Genomic DNA, 21,314 nt, shown 5'->3' on the forward strand with positions numbered 1-21,314 from the left:
GCCCTTTTGTGTCTAAAAAAATTTCTCAACAATATTATCGGTATAGCTAGCTAAGAAGACTTCCCTTCGTGAATAACAGTGTGTATGGAAAAGCAAGAAAAAGAAAAAGAGATAGAAAGCGACGGAAAAAGTACAGGAAAATAAAAAGGCGGCTACTGAGAGATAGGCAAGACGTTGAGAGGGTGTGAGAGAATATTGCAGAAGAAGACATATTGAAGGCGGGCTATGATGTAAAGGCAAAAAGGGCGGAAGAAAGCGACTGGCGAATGAAGGTACGGAGACATTAAGGCAGAAACAGAAGTAAATATTGACTGAGTCAGATGCAAAGGTGAATAGATATAGTGGCGAATATTAGCATTTTACTACATCCTTATGCTGCCAGTAAATAAATGCACAACAACAGCAAAGCAAGCAGCCACACATACATGTAAACAAGAAAGCAACGAGCGAAGGGAATATTTCACATACATATAATAGGCAGCTAAGAGCGAAGAAGAAGAAGAAACAGCCACACATATATGGAATTATCAGCTAAGAGCGATAATGGCATTACTCCCACATATACATGTATATAGATAAATAAACGACTATCAAATACAAAAACGAGAATAAATAAGCAACTGTTCGAGCAGGCTGTTCGTGAAAAGTCTGGACCTTAGGAGAAATAGGCGAACGAGGAAACTGAGAGCATAAAAGCATCCACGGATAACTTGTCAATCGCAAAAAATATTAGTCATAGTTTCTGCTTTCGGGTTCTTAATCCTAACTTGAATACGCGCTTTTCCACATTCGATAGAAGTCACAAACTAAAATATGATCGTGAAAAACACCGAAAAGTTGTTTTAAAATGTCCAAATAATTTTTTGGGGATGACGGAATCAATGGCAAATGTTATGAAAAATAAACCATTTCGCGTGCTCTCAGAGGGTAAAAAGATTCATATCTATCATCAGTGGTCAGATGTGTAACATAGGGTGACACGTTTATAGACAGAGAGGTGAGTTGGGGAGAGGAGGACGCCCACAGATACCCATATGGAGATTGAGGACTAAAATAGAAAGAGAGAGACAGAGGGAAGGAGAGTAGGGATTTCTTAATAATTTTAATGGGTTTGTTGTTTCATCCTTGAGCGAAAACTTTGGACAGTTTTCAATGATTTTTATATTGCACATAAATTGAGCCTTCTATAGAATTTTATTCTTCCTTTTTTCTCCTAATTTCACTCATTTTAATGAATGCGCAAAACTTGATTTCAATTTTAAAGTAGGAGAGTCTTTACTAGCAATTAAAAAAAGACAATTGAGTTATCTTACCGCAGTCTTAGGTCAGCGGTTACTGAATCACAATCCTTCGTTCTATCCCTTGAGTAATCACATATGATTGTAACTCAATCACGCTAGAATGGCCGAATAGAGTTGAAAAGGGGTGGTGTCCCCTGATAACAGTTCCTTTTGTATACTGTAACGAATTCTGGGGATTTCTGATATTTATGCACCTTCCGCTAACGTTCGAATCGCTAAACTGTTGAATAAATCACTTCAATATTCAGTATTGCAAACTTGTCTTTATTTAGATTACTTTGGGAGTAGTACTTCACAATTATATGCACTTCAAAACCAATAGCGTACTTAAATCAAAACTGATTAGTTATTTCTCAGCTTGCGCTGCTTTTATACTCTCTGTTGCCTCGTCCGTATATTTCTACTAAGTTCTAGATGTTTCGCCTTCTAAAACTGTTGTATCTCCTGCTTCGTAATTGAGCTATATGCGTGTGTATGTGTGAGTAACAACTTCGGCTGATGACTACATGTGCGTGAGTGAGTTATCTCTTCGTCGAGCTGCTGGTTATGTGTGTGCATGTACATCTGGTCGCCTTCCATGTATGTGTGTAAATGATGATTGTATTCATGATGATTGTGTTCATGTACACAAGTGTGGCTGCATAATGTTTCTGTTGTTACGTGATTACTTACTAACAGCCTACTGATGTCAACATTCGCCAAAATACTTTTGTTAATCGGTTTGTGACTTAATCACGCTAGAACGGCGAAACGTAATTGGATGAAATTCGACAAAGAGTGTGAAAGGATCTACTGGCTATATATTTTTGAAAATGAGGAGTGAGGTCCTACACACTTTTGGAACAATAGCTTTTAAATTTTTTGGCCTTTATAACTTTGGGTATATTGACTTTGAATAGAGATGTTAAATCTAAAGGGCTTATATAGTATTCAAATTAACCGCTCGCCATCTCTGATTCATTATTTCTAAATTGCTATAAATCGTCCTCTTTTTATCCTATATCATAGTACTTGGTATCTGTGTCGTATAGATAGAGTTTGAGGCAACATTTCGAGATAATTTCGAAACTGTTTGAGGGCTATTTCGTTATAAATTCGGAACTATTTTCAGAGCGTTTCGGGATATATTCGTAACTATTTCGTGATTTCTTTGGTAAAAATTCGTCATTGTTTTTGCCATTATTTCTGTATTTTTGGATCGATTGAGGCCTGTTGACCATTTGGATCATTTCCGGATTATTATGGTATTGTTTTCGTGATAATTTCGGGATAGTTTCAGGACAATACCGCCTTAAAAAAAACATGCGCAGTAGATCATTCTAGATAGTTGGTATTAGCTACCTGTGAGTCAAGCTTCATCGAAGTTAGTTCAGCCGTTATGGTATGATTGCACAAAGCCAACATCTGGTCATTCCGAATTGAAACATCTAAATATTCCCATTTTCCCACATATATTTGTGTAGTAATGGTTAATGGATATATATATTTTTTTGTTCAAAATAATTCTGAAAATGTAGTCAGTTTCGGCATTTATACAGGACAATTCCGGAACCACTTTCGGGACTATTTTTAAATTGCTTGGAACCATATCAGGATCGACTGTTTCGGATCAGTTTCATGATTGTTTTCATAATAATATCACCTAGAAAATTTTGGAATTACTTCGAAATTATCGTCGTATAGTTTCGGAATTGTTTTCGATCCGTTTTGAGAATGTATTCGGGGCCACTTAGAGGCTGTTAAAGAATCATATCGAGAGTATTGCTACGGAATACTTTTGTACTAACGCCGGATTACTTCGCTGTTGTTTTCAGACATTTTTGAAGATTATGAAGAAACCTTTTCGGAAAACATTAACTCAGGGCAGTATTGGGCGCCATCTTTTAAAAAAATCCAGTATATCCTTACTTTCTCGTATCCTTGCGGGTGTATCCCTGGATTATTATTGAGTACAATCTTTTCGGGAGTGTTTGAAGATTATTTTATGGACTGTCATATCGGGGCTATACAAATTAATTTTATGTTGTATTTTCTGCGTGCGGACTGGGCCGCGGTCTTGTCATTAATACAGTCATATCTCAGGAGGTCGGTTAAATAGCTTATAACTGATTTTTTTTTATAACAGAATTTGTCATATCTTTCCGTGTTTTTAATTTAATTTTATAGCTCGTCTCTGAATATTAAGGTTGATTATACAATGAAAAATACAAACAATTTGTCCAATGCATTAAATTTAATTAACTTAATTAGTTTTGCTAAAATAAGAATTCCTGAATGCACACTAATTTTATGATTTATTACCTTAAATCTCTGTATCAGATTTCACATTATTTCATTAACTCAGTTAACCACATATCTCTCATAATTATGTATGTAAATGTACATTTTTCTAATATTAATTTTTTAATTGATATAAACTTTCATACCAACTAGCGTACTTTCATAAATGCAAATTTTATCAAAAATAATGTAATATATTATACTAAAAGAGTAAATCAGTTTCATTGTTTTGAATGAATTGTACAAATCTATTGTTTAAACATCATAAATTATTCGTTTATAAACTGAATGCTGAATATTTACTTTCGAGTGAAATGCATTAAATTATCATAAATCAAATTTGCACTACATTGTCTACTTAGTTACAGTGTCATAGTATCTCATAAATAACAATTAGGCGGAGAGCTGTACACCTTTTCATACCAACTATCACATCTAGACAAAATCGTAAGCTCTATACAACCCCCATGGGCAGTATTACAAGGTGGGAGCAGGACGACATACATATAAACATAAATAAAAATTCCAAATACTTTGTTTTTGAAATGCGATGCACTAATGTCAAAATCGTACTGCGCTGGTAGTTGAAGTGTGAAATCATGAAAAAGTACCAATCAGCTGATTTACGACCATCACCTGCTTGGTTCCGCGAAGATACTGACTATGCATCGTTTAAATTAAATATCGAATCGCTCACGAGCCTTACGAATTTTTCGATTCGAAAATCTGGCGAGAAGACAATACTTGCGAGAAGTTTCATGTCAAACATCTTCGAGAAGTCGTAAGCTCTACGAAAAAACTATTGTTTTTAAGTTAACTATGGAGCTGGAAGGTTAAAAAAGAGGCAACAAAGAATTTCGGACTTTTTTGAAAATGACTTCGTCGGCTTCTAACCGAATCTAAAAAGTTATTGTTTTATTATCGATAGCAAATTATTATCGCCGGGTTATATGTTTGTTATCGGCTTCTTATCGCCGAATCACGAGCTCCTTGTTGGCTTGTTGAATGACAGTTTATATATGTGTAATAGATTAAGAGCTCTCACTTCGTCTGGTAAGGCGCACGGATTGCACGAATTGTTTATATCCTACGATAAATTATACAAGACTACGAAAGCACCCCATTGCGAAGTTATAGCATATCTACATCAGTACGAAGCGTCAAAAACTGAAACACAAAATAACAAAATATGACGAAAAAATTTAAGGGGGACCCATTTAACCTTGCAAATGTCTTATAAAGTGTGTAGGTAGGTAGGTGAAATGGCTGCGACCCTGGTCGCCTGAGTAGCTATTTAAAGCCAGTTTGATGCCATGTAACTCGTCTAAAAACCTACGGAATGTTACGGTCAATATATTACAACCAACCAGAGTTGTTGACAAAATTAAGAATATTCGGGATAACCCTCTGAGGTCTTCTAGAAACGAGGTTCCAAGGAACCTTAGCCGGGCTCTAGCTAGAGCCCGGAATTTACACATAAAGTGTTCTGCTGTCTCCCTGGAATTTGCATCTTTTCAGCTTCTGCAGTAGCCGTTATACGGAATGCCCATCTTTTCCACATGCGGACCTACTGCCCAATGACCGGTGCAGACTACTATCAGTTTGCGTGTGTTAGCACTGGATTTGTTCAGAAGACTTCTCGTCCTCTTTCCATCATAGTTTGGCCAAATGGATTTTGATATCGCACAGGTGGTGATGTTATTCCACTTTGTTTGTGTTTTCTTCAATTATAAGCTTTGGATATTCCCCTTGCTACTGCTAAGGGTATGCCTACTTCGACACTGGTTATTTCCTCGTTCATCTCCGATGAGCCCCTGCGTGCTAGCACGTCGGCCTTCTCGTTACCCTCTATCCCCTATGACCCGGACCCAGATAACGCGTAGTTCTAGATTGGTGGATAACTGGGATATGAATCGCTTACAAGCCCACACTAATTTTGAGTTAACGTGTGGCGAGGAAAGCGCTTTTATCGCTGCTTGGCTATCCGACAGGATTCAAACTTTACCAGCTACATTCAAGCCCTCCGATGATTTACAGGCTTGCCAATTCGCGAGGATTTCTGCTTGAAACACGCTGCAGAGCGATGGGAGTCTGAATGACGCAGAAAAATCTAGGGACTCAGAGAAGACTCCGTCCCCCACTCCCGATTCCATTTTGCAGCCGTCAGTGTAGATTTGGATGTCGCAGACCCTTATATCCGGGTTTCTCTTCCATTCGTTCCAAACTTCAGTTTGCGAGGGTAGTAATCTGTCTCGGTAATACATGTAAATTTTTTAGGATACTACTATGCACCTGCTGAGTATCCTTCCAACACCCATCTCCTTGAGTCTCAGTCGGTCGCACCACCGCCTGAGTCCCCATTTCTTACCAAACATTGATTTGCAGGCATAAAAGACGATGCAGGCCGTTCGTACCCGCTCTTCGATGCGTACTTTAATAAAGTGTGTAAGCGTATAAATTTAAAATCATTTACACAATTTGTATAAATTTACGCGCATATTTCATGGTGTAAATGCGGTAAACTCACGGGAATGCAACTTTACAAACAATACAGCAGGTATTTTCATCAGAAATATCCAACATCAGAAAGTCATTTACAAGGATATATTAGTAAAGACGTTTTAGTTTTAATTTTTCACTTAATCTTGGCATTTTTAAATTTGTATAACAATCAACAAAATTTTTTTTGGCAATAATACAGGTGATCGACAATTAAGTTTATCAAGAATATTGCTACGTGCATGCATATAACAGCGTATGTAAACGGATATAATTTTACACCTTATAAGTATATATCTTTTAATGAGTCCCCCTATAAAAACAATTGCTCAATCGTTTGAAGAGCGAAATGATAGGAGTGAGAGTTACACCGTTGAAGCGTAGTTGATTTTCGGTAACTACACTTCGTTGCACTTGAATATACATAAGTTTAAACATACTATAATTTGAACGGATTGTATATCATTTTTTGCGTGAATTTTGTTGTTGTGACATTACAATTCGTGCAATCCGTGCACCGTTTACAAGACAAGGCGAGTCACCCCATTTGCATTTTACATATTGAAGTTTTATTGGTATCTGTTCCATAACAAGCCGTTGAGTCGGCGATAACATGTCGATAGTTAATCGATAGCTTTTTGATAAAAAATTTGATGGCTTTTTGGTAGAAGATCGATGACTTTCCGATAGCAAATTGATAAATGTTTCATAGAAAATCCCTCACTTTTTGATAACAAACTAAGAACTCGTCACTAAAAAATGGATATATCATTTGCATATAACTGGTACCTATCAAATCGATAATATGCCGATACGAAATTTGTAATATCCCTATAAAAAATCGATAACTTTTGTTAATAACTTATCGATATTAAATTGATAAATTATTTTTTTCGACACGTTTTCATTAAATAATCTATAGCCCTTCGTTAGTTAACCAATAGCTTTTTGATGAAAACTTGATAGCCTTCTGATAGAAAATCGATGATTTTTCGATAGCAAATAGATAAATGTTTGATAGAAAATCCATCACTTTTTGATAACAAACTAAGAACTCGTCACTAAAAAATTGATAAATAATTTACATATAACCGGTACCTATCAAATTGATAACACGCCGATACCAAATTGGCAATAGTCCTATACAAAATCGATAACTTTTTTTAATAAATGATCAATAACTTTTCGATAACGTTTTGATAACAAATCTATAATTTTTTATATAATTGGTATAATTGATAACTTATCGAAAATATACAATACATTTTTGGTAACAAAGATTATGTGTAGGTATTACAACCTTAGACTAAAAAAGTTGCTTCTATCATCAAAAAGAGAGGACTGTAGACTCATGACGGGTATTCTGACTGGACACTGCCCTCTGGCGTCACATGCCTTTAAATTAGGCTTGGTCATTGATAGCAGATGTAGGAAGTGCGGGCTGGATGAAGAAACGATCGAGCACGTTTTGTGCTCGTACACTGCGCTTGCCAAGCTAAGACTCCAGCTATTAGGAGTGATACAGCTGTCAGATCTAGAAGCAGCAAGTGGCTTAAGTCGTAGGAAGCTTCTAGTGCAGTTCAACCTAACCTTGGTAACAAATCGATGAATTTTTCCAAACACGTGAAAACTGTTTGATAGATAATTGATAGTTTTTCGAAAAATAATCGATACATTTTCGATAACAAACCGATAACTCGTACCTAAAATATAAATAAATCATTTATAACCAATGCTATAACCAATAGCAAGTTTATAAAACTCCGATAAAAATCGATAACTTGTCTATACCTACCTCGTCAATAACATGCCTATAAAAAGCCGACCAATTTTTTAAAAGGGTTGCAATAAAATGATACTAGCTTAGAATAACACACATACATACACACTAACATATACATAACATACATACATACATACATATACATACGCGCAAGCACATTTTCATATAGATTTATGTTATCATTAATTGTGTTTGCATTTGCAATATTTACATATGTGCAATTTTGCTTTAACCTTTTAACAATTGTTTTGCTTTTTTTGCTAAACAAATATTGAACAAGAAACAAAAAGTATTTTTTACATTCAGGTAATTAAGTTTTAAAATAATTGAATTAATATCTTTTTACATTAATTAAAATTAATATCTTAAAACTTTGTTCAAATCAATTTAATAAATTTTAAGCACCGCGCCTTACAGTTTCAAAGCGTTAATTCCAGTAGTCGATTTGTGTTAACGCGAAAATCATACCCTGTAAACTGTGTATGCATACTAGCTCCCTGTTCTTGTGAAAGCTACTGAATCACGCAATGTTTTAGAGACTTTCGATTGCTGCGTGGAATAACAGCCTATCTCAGCGTACAGTCTTAGATTTTGCTTGAACACAGCACTACATATGTAAGATATTCGAAAAAAAAGAACATAGCGCGGTTCAAAATATATTAGATCTATGCTGAGAAACACCATTTTCCAATAAAAACTGAGACCGGTATTTTTTGAAATTATGTGTCATCAAATAAATTCTGAAATAGTGCGTTTTCGAAGTGGCTGCAAAGTAAGTGTGAAATTTCATTCATCTGTCGATTTCATCTCACTGAAAATCTGCTTAAAGATTAAATTTTTCTGAAACTTTATCTGGAAGCAACAATTAGTTTTCGAGCCCACTTCAAACTTCGTGATTATCTAAAACTCCTAGCTTTCCTTGTGCGCCAGTTTAATTTAAATCGTACATCAGTTTTTCAGCATTATTTGGTTCCTCACAATCAAATGAAGCCATCATAAGTTCTGAAACGAGAAAATATAATACAATTAATTATTTATCGGCATTTTCTTAAGCATTATGCTAAAACTTAGGATTGTTAGACATTCATTATAATCATCTCTGTATCATTACAATTTTACTATGTGCTCTGCCGAAGCAATAGGGCGTGTGCGCTCCTGTCAGAGGCCTCGACAAGTTGGTGCGAGGTGTGCATTTACTTAGATAGCCAGGAGGACGTCAGCAGATGCAAGAGGTATCTTCAAGACACAGCTTACTTAACTCTTATATGGTTACATGGTCACAGGAACATCGGGAGCAATGAGAAGACAGACGAGCTTGCAAAGGCAGGGAAGCTGCTGTATGCTGCGAAGGTAGTCGCGATACACCGGATCCTTACATAAATCAAAAGAAACATACATGGCAGATTGCAGGGGTAAGCGGTCTGCAACTGTTACGCCTCGAGTACCTGCAAGGTAAACAAGCAAACCTGAACGAATTCCGATAGTAGAAGAAGAGAGGACCAACTAGATAGGTCAAAGAAAGATGTGTTTAGGATCACTGCCACAATCACGGGACACTGACCGCTTGGCCTGTGTGCTAGGAGAATGGAGATCCCTTTTAACAGTATTTGTAGAAGCTGCGGTGCGGAAAGCAGCAAAGAAAAATTTGCGTAATATCTGTGTGAATGCCTAGCCCTAGTATACACTAGATTTTTTAACTATGGGCTGCCGGAATTTAATAGCCATACTAAAACAGCAGCAATTGTTTCCAGGAAAATGAGCATCAAAATGGCGCCCCGCGCGCTCCTTAGCTGCGCGCTACTTGAACTGCGCGCTACTTGTGTTTGATATCCGGACGGCACATCAACCAACCAATCAATTCATAATTATTTTTCATCATGCATTTTGCACGTTTATTTGTTACCATAAGACCAAAAGCTTATGCCATTAATAGTATTGAAACGAATTTAGTGAAACTCCCCTTATTCCAAACCCTCTGCTAACGTTTGAATCGTTAAACTGTTGAACAAATAACTCCAATATTCAATAATGCAAAATGGTCTTTATTAGACTACTTTGGGTGTACTTCACAATAACACTTATACTTCACAACCAATATCGTGCTTAAATCAAACTGCTTAGTCGTGCCTCAGCTTGCGCTGCTTTTATACCCTCGGTTTCCTCGTTCACCCATTTCTCCTACGGTCTAATAATTTCGTGAACTTCATGCTTGGTTACCAGCCATATGCATGTATATTTGTAGGTTGTAGTCATATGCGTGTGTATATGTGAGTACTACTTCGGCTGATAATGACATGCGTTTGTGAGTATCTCTCCGCTGCCTTGTATGTATGTGTGTACATGATGATTGATTTGCTTACGTACATACAAGTGGCTGCTTAGTATCGGCTTAGTGATGCTAGTATCGCTTAGTGATGATAATATTCACCCCAGTATTTAAGTTTGGACGTAATGTTATGCTTACAGTAAAACTCTGTTGGGGTATCCAACTGATTTTCGAGACAAAGGGAAAAGTCCGATGCGCAATTCAGGTCTTATATGCACTTTAGTATAGACATACGAATACAACTATGATTGTACTATTTTTAACGCTCCCAAAATACTTCCATAAGTTCAAACACAATTGGAATGCTCACTCTTGCTGTAATGTGCACTGTCTGCATTTTATTTTATCTTAGCAATGGTGGCGCGTGACCAACGTGCCGAGCATGTATTTGGTTTACATATGAACAAAAGTTTGCGTGTAAGTATTCCTTGCAGATGGAAATTAAAAATAAATTACACTTATACAATTGTCCTTATGCGTTAAGATGTTTTGATAATGGCTATATTGGGGTGTAATTTTTTGAAGATTTGATTCCACCTACACGACACGTATGTATAATAGACTAAAGAACAATCTCCCAAAACAAGATTTAGCTTTTTTTCCGTTTAGCTTGAATAATTGCGATTTCGATTTAAGCTTTGTTTCAGATTTTTGTTTACTTTTTTTTAACACGCTTATATTAGCTTCATTTCATTTCAATTCATTTCATTTATTTATTTGAGTATATGGTTACAACGACCTTACAGACTAGATAACAATATTGACTTAGAACTAAAGACTTAATATCATAAAATACATTTACAAACTATTGGTAATGAGTTATGAGCTTTAATAAAAATAAGGATCTAGGCATCGCATAGTCTAAATAAAGATTATTGCAGATTTTATTACACTCCTTTAAAGTCCTCATTATGGGCGCAAAATTATATAGTTGTAGATCTTTACATCCTACTGAGTACACTGAAGTTTAGGAACCCGAGAAGATTCGGAGAATCAAGGAAGCCACTATGAATGTCAGAAATAAACATAAGATAATGAATAGTCCTTCTGCAAGCTAGAGATTTTACATCAATCATATTTTACATCATATTCCAATTTAAACCGCACTAAGGAAGTATAGAGCATCTTCCTTGTATAAGGATCTTTAAAATCGTTAGCATATCGCTTTACAAAAGCTAAGTTACAGTAGGCCTTAGGGATAATGTAGTTGACATGGTTAACGGAAGAACAACCTGAGTCAAAAAGCACACCCAGATCCAGAAATTCAGTTAATGCACTGAGTTCAGTATCTAAGAGTGAGTATGCAGAGTAAATCGAATTATTGATTTCAAAATGTCATATGTTGACGATAAGAACCATTTTATTTCTTATACTCCACTCAGAAAGCTTATTTAAGTCGCATTGAAGAGCAAGAATATCGGATGGAAAAGAAATTGCATTAAAAGCTTAAGATCATAAGCATATAATACAATGAAAGAAAAAGACTGGTAAAATCAACCGAAATACGGGTCAACTCAACCGAAATTTCTGTCAATTTTTATCCATCGCAACAAGATGTTGAATCAACTGCGCACGAATCGTTGATTTGTAATTGACCATCTTAGTGGTTAAATGAACAAAAAAAAGTTGTTGCGGCAGCTTTGTACGGAAGTACCTATGTTGCGGCATTTGCACGGCAGATGAGTTTTCACTGAGATCTTTTCATGGCAGAAATACACTCGGAGAGCTTGCCGCACAGTGCCGAGGGGCGACCCCGCTTAGGAAAATTTTCTTCTAATTGAAAAACCTTATTTCTAAAATTTTTATGTTGCTTTGCCCGGGGTGTGAACCCAGGGTCTTCGGTGTGACGCTACCATCGCACCACGGCGGCCGCCATATACATACGTAAATAAGTACAAAGTAGAGAGCGCAGTGAGCGTAAAATTCTCTTTGAAATTTGCTCATGTATTGACTGTTGATCGCTGTTGAAATGACCAATGAGATCAGTTGTGTTAACAAAAAAATCAGTTAGATTGATTAGGAATCTGTCAATTTTACAGAATTTTGTTAATTTATGAGCGAAAATTTCTCTTCTGTTGAAATGACTAAACTAATTTGTTCACTTGACAAAGAACTCGGTCGAATTTCCGTTAAGTAAAGAACACCAGAACCGATTTGCTGATTTTACTAGCACCATTTCTTTGAGTGTAGATATTTTGAATAACTAAAACATTCGGCAATATCATTTATAAATAACAAAATCAATAAAGGACCAAGAAAACTACCCTCAGGCACACCAGAAATGGCCACGAAGGGATAAGATCTGGTACCTTCGATTTCTACAAAGGAAATTCTATTAGAGATATACGACTTAAGCCAGATTAGAAAAGAAAAATAAAAACCTAAATTTGGAGTAAGATATTATGTGAGACAGTATCAAAAGCTTTTGCAAAATCTGTATAAATTATATGGACTTGATATCCATTTTTAAATGCTGAGACACAGTACTCTGAAAATATTGCTAAATTAGTGACTGTTGATCGCCCAGAAACAAAACCATGTTGGTATGGGCTTAAAGTTCTTTTAATGGCAAAACATAATTTTTGTTTGACCACCCTTTCTAGCAGTTTTGAGCATGTGGTTAATTTTGAAATAGGCCAATAATTTTTAACATCATTTTTTATTTCCCGATTTAAAGATTGGCGTGATAGAGGCAATTTTCCACCGATCAATAAAAACACCTTTTGTCTAAGCTTTGGTGATTCGACGGGCGAATAGTTTTTTTGGTTATATTGTTTTATTATTTTTAGTGGACTGTATATTATTTAATTGTTTAGAGAGAGGGAGATCGGTATGGACCTGTTACACCTTGTATTTATTCATTGGGGGCGAGCACTGGGGGATCTAAGTTATTGGCTGCGGGTTGAGCCACCTTATTTTGCTTTGAAAAACCCCGCTTTGGGATAAACAATTTAAACTATGTCTTTAGAATATTTCACTAACCAGTTGAGAATTACAAGCACACTCAATGGCTAATGAAACAAACGAACGAAAAAGGTGCATAGTTTAAGTCACTTGAACACCCGTGGAAAGAGAAAGATTAAAAATAAAACATAAAAGCGCTGATAAAGACCAGCTGCATTTCTTTAGTAAGAAGAAGATAACCCATCTAAATCTCGTTTGAATAATGATTTCAAGGCGGAGATGCCATTGCATGTATGCTTGCTTGTAACTCTTTAGGCTAGGCGTGCAAAAGAGAGTTAGACCCAGCTAGCGGTAATTAGCAACAAAACGAGATGTGCTGAATAGTGGAGACACGAACCTCCGTGCTACGGGTGCTATCAACATCAAATATCTAAGTGGATTGTAGATACTAACACTACATATTTAAAATGGTGTTTTTTATTTTTTTAACTATATTGGTATTATTAAGATTTTTTTTCATAAATAAATAAAATAAATGTAAGGCCCGATAACCTCCGAAGAAATTTTAGGCCGAGCTTCTCTTCCAATTTGCGTCGTGCTCCTTTTTAATTTTTCCTACAAATTAGTGGGACGGGACCTACTTGTTTTATGCCGACTCCGAACGGCATCTGCAAGGCAGATGAGATTTACTGAGAGCTTTTCATGGCATAAATACACTCGGAGTGCTTGCCAATCACTGCCCAGGGGCGACCCCGATTAGAAAAATTTTCTTCTAATTGAAAAATCTTGTTTCTAAAATTGTGATGTTGCTTTGCGGGATGCGAACCCAGGGTCACCGTTGTGGTAGGCGGAGCACGCTACCATCACACCACGGGCCGCCGTTGTTGTTTTTTTTGCATTAATTAATGAAAATCTAGATAAAAAGTTTGGGGTAGATTCAATTCTAAGAACATTGAATGCGTTATGGCTGGATGCTAAAAGTTTGAGGGGCTAGTGTTATTGTAGGCAGAAATAGAAGCGTAGTAACTTTATTAAAGCAACTTCAATCTAATGTCGTTTTCTTTCCTTCTGTTTTCCAATCGATTCGATTGGCTGTTTCATCTTCTTTGAAACCGCTTTCGAGCTAAATTCAGTTTTTGGATTTCACAATAAATGAATATCTCGATCCTTGCGCCACCTAGCGGTGATTTTTTTCATAGGCCGCTTTCTATTCTTGCATGTATTATGTGTTCCAAATATAAGCCAAATTGGACCACAAATACGATTTTTTTGAATATCTCGCCCCTCACGCTACCTAGCGGCGATTTTTTTCATAGGTAGCTTTCTATTTGTGTATGTATTATGTGTTCCAAATATGAACCAAATCGGCCCACATATACGATTTTTTGAAATATTTCGATCCATGCGCCACCTATCGGAGTTTTTTTCTTATTATTGCATTGCCATCGGGTTCTGCACTATATTCCAAGTTTCAAGCTTGTAGCTTATAGGGAAGTTATTTAAATTTCAACTACAAAATTCGTGCCAGCCTGTCAAGTTAAGCTAAATAAAACCGTTTAAAAATAAAAGAAAGGTGCGATAACCTCCGAAGAGAATTTAGGCCAAGATTCGCTTCCAATTTAGGTCGTGCCCCTTTTTAATTTTTTCATGGCAGAAATACACTCGGATTGTTTGCCAAACACTGCCGAGGGCGCTTAGAAAAATTGTCTACTAATTAAAAAACCTTTTTTATAAAATTTTGACGTTGCTTTTTCCCGGGGCGTGAAATCAGGATCTTCGGTGTGGTAGGCGGAGCACGCTACCATTACACAACGGCGGCTCTACATACATATAGTAATAAGCTGAATAAAAGTCGCTGTGCATCGAGGCCTAATCATACTAATAGTTCACGTTGTCGGAAAATGAGCATAATGAATTTAAGAACCTTTTCGAGTACAATATCATAATATTGATATCAGAGAGATGAATGGGACTCATCTGGTCCGGGGGGCCAGTTAATTTGCTCACAAATGGGTCGAAGTTGGTCGGAAAGGTTGATGGGGGAAGGGGGAGCGAATCTTTTATCAAGAGCTAATGTAAACCGTATGTTTAAGTAAGTTGCCTGATCACTGCAGCATCCCTAAGCGTTTCTGCAATCAATGATGCGGTGGATGAAATGCTACACAGTGCTTCCACAGTTAGGGAATTTAATATCTACTCTGATAGCCAAGAGGCTATCAAGATATTGAGTTAAACTATAGTGCGATCGAAGGTTTTCTGGGAGTGCCTGACCTCGCTTGCGATTGCATCGATATATTTTATTATTACGATTATGTGGGTCTCGGGCCATGGTTGTTTCCCGGGCAGTTGTTAATTGGATCTCTTAGTCCCTCATGGGTATAATTGAACGGAATGAAGATGGCTGCTGCATAGATGGGCGTCAAGTCAGCTCAGCAAGCGTTGTGCAGACACCACTTCTTGCAGAGTAGCAAGATCCTTCCGACCCGAACTGGATGACAGGATTATTGGGTTCACTAAGGCTCATCTATTGATAGCCCACTGTCAAATGGGAATCCGCGGTACTTATCAATATTCTGCTGGAACTGTATGGTGGAATCATTGAGTCACTTTATGTTTTAAATCACATCTTTTGCTGTCCAAGTGAGCTTCCCCTACCAGGGAAGCTACAACCTTACCTAACCTAACCTATACGAAAGCTATTTTCAAAAGTGGTATAAATCACATTTATTTAGAAAGTTTGTTTCTGTTTCAAGTTTTTCCAAACTGCCCCATAGTACGCTCCGGTTCAGCTCATTCAGAAATATGTGAATGACATTCTATACTTCAGTGTAAAGTGAATATTGTCCAATCAGTACATTGCATTATTTGTCTTGCAATTATGTTTGTAAACTTAAGAAATATCTTTTTTTCCAAATTGCAATTTCAGAAGGCAGAGGTTCAAACATTTTAAAAATTGTATTGGTAAGTAAGTGCTTAAGTGGAAATGAAAAAGCGAATTAACAAGCTAAAAAGGGCGCATTCCTTGAAGCTTGCTCCGTATACGTCCCAATTAGACTGGGCGAGATTAAGCGAAGGCGAGAGGTGCACATGATCGACCAAGCAGGAAAGGCGTGGGTTCAAGCGCGGGACTGTAAAGTTTCGAAGATTAAGTGTAGGTCTTACAACCTTAGACTAACAAAGTTGCTCTATCATTAAAAAGAGAGGACTGTAGACTCATGACTGGTATTCTTACTGGACACTGCATTCTGGTGTCACATGCCTTTAAATTAGGCTTGGTCAGTGATAGCAGATGTAGCAAGTGCGGGCTGGAGGAGGAAACGATCGAGCACGTTCTGTGCTCGTGCCCTGCGCTTGCCAGGCTAAGACTCCAGCTATTCGGAGTGATACAGCTGTCAGATCTAGAAGCAGCAAGTGGCTTAAGTTCTAGGAAGCTTCTAGTATTTACCAAGAGGAGAGGGTTATTTTATAACATAGGTCCTGGTTTTTGATAGATTTTTTCAATTTGGTTGTTAAAACAAACTACTTGTAACACTACGGACTTATTCAGTCTATGTGAGGTCCTCATGGACCGCCCAGTTCAACCTAACCTAACCTAAGCGCTTAAGTGTATGTGTATTCATGAGCATCGTTTTTATGGACTATAAACAAATGACATAAATCTTTTGTTCATATTCTGGCATACCAATCGAAGCTTAACAAACGCAAACACTTGGAATAGCTGCTGACATACTTTGCTCACAAACAAAGAGAAAACTGAAACCAATAAACAAATATGGAGAAATTTTGTGCAATAAATAACAAAAAACTCATTGAGTTCATGAAAAATAAATATACTAGCTATATAAGAAATTGAATGTTTGTTAAAAGAAAATTTTCGAAGAAAATCGATTGTCATAAAATTAGTTATTGTAATGAGTTTGTGGGCGAAAATTTTCTTGTTATTTTCCTACATACAAGGAGACAGCACGACGAGCAACAATCACGCAGTAAATAAATGAGTGTGTGTGTGTGAAATATGTGTGGGTAATTTTTATACCTTTTACGAAAATACGAAAATGAGATGATAAATTAATTTTGTCGCGAATCTCAAAATTGTAAGTCCTTAAAGGAAAAGAGATAGACCCACCAATAAGTATACCGAAATGATCAGGATGAAGAGCTGAGTTGATTTAGCCATGTCCGTCTCTCTGTTTGTATGCAAACTAGTCCCTTATGTTTTGAGATATCTTGATAAAATTTGGAGAACGGGTATATTAAGGTGTCAGATTAGACATTTGTCGGCCGGATCGGACCACTATAGCATATATCCCCCATACAACCGATTTTTCAGAAAAGAAGATTTTTGTCATATCTTTCGCAATTTACCAGATTGAAGCTTAAAACTTTGCCATATCATACATATTGTTGTGTGAAAAAATTAATGAGATCGGTCGTATATATAGCATATATCCCCCCCAATCGATTGTTCCGATAAGAAGCTTTTCGTAATTACTGCCCCATTTTAACAGTTAGAAGCTTCAAGTTTCACCCAATTCTTATGTATATAGCACGTATTGTTGTCTGAAAAAATCATAGAGATCACTCGAATATATGGTATATTATAACCGCACTGCGTTACCCGCTTTACGCAACAAAACACACCCCTGCGTGCAAGTGGCATCCCCGTCAGCTGTTGCTGAACAGCAATGCCAATTGCACTCAGCAGTGGCAATGGCATCTCAGCTATAGGGAAAAATGGCAACGCAGCGTAAGTAGACAGCCAGAGTTTAGATATAACCGGCAAGTGACACACACACAAAAATTGAAGTGAAAATAAGTGTCTGTAATCTAAAATCAAAGTTGAGTTATTTAATTAAAAAAAGAACTAGAAACTAAAACATGTAAACAAAGTTATTATTAATAAAACAATTAAACTCTACAACGTTAAAACGAACATTTTATTGAACTAAAAAAAGAAAAAGGAAACGTAGGCGTGTAAGTGTGTACAAAGCTGTGCGTGTGTGAAGAACACATTTTTTGGTGTCCCAAAATGGACACCTTAAATGGCGACCGTGAGCCAAAGGCCTGCAAGTGCGGCGAGTGGCCATTCAAGCCTCCGAACAGGCACTAATTAAAGTGCAAAAATCAAAAAAATTAAATATTAACAAAGTTACAACATATACACAAAAATCAAAAAGAAAAACTTAAAATTTTAAAAATTTAAATCGTAACTTAAAATTCAAAAATTTAATTAAAAATGAATTAAACAAATACAGTTTTTTCATAAAGAATTAAAGTTTAATTTACACAAAATTTAAAAACTACAAAAAAAAAAAAAACCATAAAAATCAAAAAAAAAAAAAAAAAAAATAAAATACAAAACTTACAAAAACCCTACAAAAAAATATAAAAATGCAAAAATCTTACAAAAAAATTTAAAAAATAAAAACTACACCAAAAAAATGTTCCCTTTAAAACTAAAAAAACACAAAAAAAATACAAAATTTGAAAAACCTGTACAAAAAAAACTGTTCTTTCGAAAACTATAAAAATTACAAAAAAAAAAAAAAATACAAAAATATTAAAAACCATCACAAAAAAATTACAAAATATTTAAATAAAAACACATCTTTACAAAAAAAGTACAAAATCAAAAAATTACAAAAAAAACAACAAACATTTAAATCAACTACAAAAATAAAATTTAAGTATATGGCAGTGTAGCGGTGTTGGTGGTTCATGGCAGTGGCTAGTGAAAAAAATCATTGGTTGAAAGACTAGTAAAGAATATGTATGGCTATAATACGGAAACTAATTAAAAGACGTAGATAATAAGAAGTTTTTGAGCTAATGATAAAGAAACTAACTGAGAACAGAGATAATACTTATATACAACAAAAACTCAAATATACTTGTGAGAAAACATTTTGAAAAACCTGTACCAAAATTAAAATTGGTGAAAAAAAAAAACAGCACTAGCCACGCCACTTCAGTAACGGCAGACCACCGTACGACCAAGATAGCGGAACAGCAAGCGAATCAGCAGACCAGCAGCAGCAGAACAGTAGGCGCAGCAGCAGAACAGTAGGCGCAGCAGCGGAACAACAGGCGCAGCAACAGAACAGCTAGCGGTACAGTAGACGGCAGATGGTATGACGCACAGTGTGCGAAATAATTCTCGTTGTCATATACATTCATACTTATTACATTCTTTTTCAATTTTCATACTTATATACATACTTCATTCAATTTTCATACCTGTTACATTCTTTTTAAATTTTCATGCTTATATACATATTTTGATCAACATTAAATTTATTAAAAATCTCTTTTGAATTGTATTCACAATTGAAAAAAAACTGGTAAATTTTCTGAAAAAAAAAAAAAAAAATTAAAAGCAGTTGCGGTGGTTCCGTAATTAACCAAAAATATTTTTTTTGCGTAAACGGTGGTTCCGTACAAAACCAATGACATTTTTCTTAATGCCGGTGCGTCCGAGGATATTCGTATAACAAATTTGAAAAGATGCGGTGCGCCCGTATCTATAAAAATAAAACCATACAATTTTAATAAAAACGGTGCGTCCGTAAAAGCACAAACACATTGAGATCTTTTTAATAAAGCGGTGCGTCCGTTATCAACAGCCAATTCCTTCTACAAAAATAAAATATTTTCCTTTGAAATCAATTTAAATAAAATTACTTCAATATACATTCAATTTATCATTAAAAATTCAGTCTTTCATTAAATTGCCGGATAATTCTTTCAATTTCACATCAACATTCAATTCAATTTCAATTTCTGTTAAATTTTCGTAAGCAATTTCTACAAATTCGACTTTAATTAGTTTAAATATTTCTTCTTTGCTTCCTACTACATATGTTCCTTAGAAACCAAAAAGTGGTTCCCAGAATTTCAGAACAAGACTCAGATTCCGAAAATTCCGAAAATTCCAAAAATTCAGATTCCAGTTCCAAAAATTTTAATTCCGAAAGTTCCGATTCCGAAAATCTCGATTTTAAAAGCCCAGTTTCCGAAGGCGCAACCTCATACTCGCCAATTACAATCAAAAACCTTGTTGTTAGACTTTCTTTTTCCGGAGAATTTCACGGATTTGAGGAATTGCCCGAAACAATTATTTCAAATCCTCCTAATTCCGATACAAATATGGCGACTCCTGAAGAAAAAAGGACATTTATCGGCATATGTGCTGGTATTATGCGTGAAAATTATAGCGGTGAGCCCCTAGGTCTCGAATCTTTCATTACTAAAATTGAGTTAATCGAACAATTTGTCGACGAAAATTTAACTAGCATTTGTATTTTATATATTAAATCCAAACTCGATGGTAAAGCTCGAGAAGCGATACCAACTCAAGTACTTTCAGTTAACGATATAAAAATAGCACTACGTAACCGTAGAAAACCCGACAACTCCAAAGTTGTGGCCGGAAAAATTGCAGCTTTGCAAGTTAATAATAATAATTACACCGATTTTGCAAAACGCGTCGAGGAATTGTCTGATGCTTTAGAGCGTTCGCTCATTATCAAAGGGATTACTCAGGCCAAAGCTCATGAAATGGCCATCGAGCAAACAGTTAACGTTTGCCGATTGAACGCAAAAACCAGTTTAGTAAAATCAATCCTCGCTTCAACCAATTTTTCTGACTCCAAGGACGTAGTAGCTAAACTGATTGTAGAGCAATCAAATGAAATAAAAGAACGTCAAGTTCTAGCATTTAGAGCTCGGAACAATAACAATTTTAGAAATTTTCAAAGTAATTACCGAGGTCGAAATTTTCAAAATCAAAATCGTAACTTTAACAATTAAAGACAAAATAGACCATTCTTTAGTAACAGTAACTATGGCAGCAACTTCAATCGCGGAAATCAAAGGCAAAATTTCCGTTCCAGCGGCGGAAATCGGAATCAGCCTAACAATAATAATAATAGCAACAATAGTCGTACTAGCAATAATAGCGGTTCTAACACTTCCAATAATAGAGCTAGAAATGCGAGCGTCCGGGCTTTAAACAGGGAAGCCCCTCAGGAGCGAACACGGAGGGAGGACGAGACAAATTACTAACTGATTCAGCTCACAATTTTTCTTCTAAAAACGTTTATTGTCTTAACTTAAATTATTCCGATTTTATACAAATAAATATTACTGGCTCTAACAAATTTTGTACATTTCTAGTCGATACACAAGCCGACATTTCGTTAATTAAAATTTCTTCTCTTAA

The 21,314-nt window shown here is 35.9% G+C and overlaps 1 protein-coding gene across 1 annotated transcript in view; it reads right to left on the reverse strand.

The window, feature by feature from the left end:
- Positions 1-8,249: 8,249 nt before the first annotated feature.
- Positions 8,250-21,314, reverse strand: part of LOC137241836 (uncharacterized) — a 514,945-nt gene continuing 501,880 nt past the window's right edge. Inside the window, exon 11 of the mRNA XM_067769217.1 lies at positions 8,250-8,865. Coding sequence (XP_067625318.1) covers positions 8,795-8,865 — 71 coding nt within the window. The 3' untranslated portion in view covers positions 8,250-8,794. The remainder of the gene's footprint in view (positions 8,866-21,314) is intronic.

This window comes from Eurosta solidaginis, chromosome 2, assembly GCF_040869045.1.
Source record: "Eurosta solidaginis isolate ZX-2024a chromosome 2, ASM4086904v1, whole genome shotgun sequence".
NCBI classification, from domain to species: domain Eukaryota; kingdom Metazoa; phylum Arthropoda; class Insecta; order Diptera; family Tephritidae; genus Eurosta; species Eurosta solidaginis.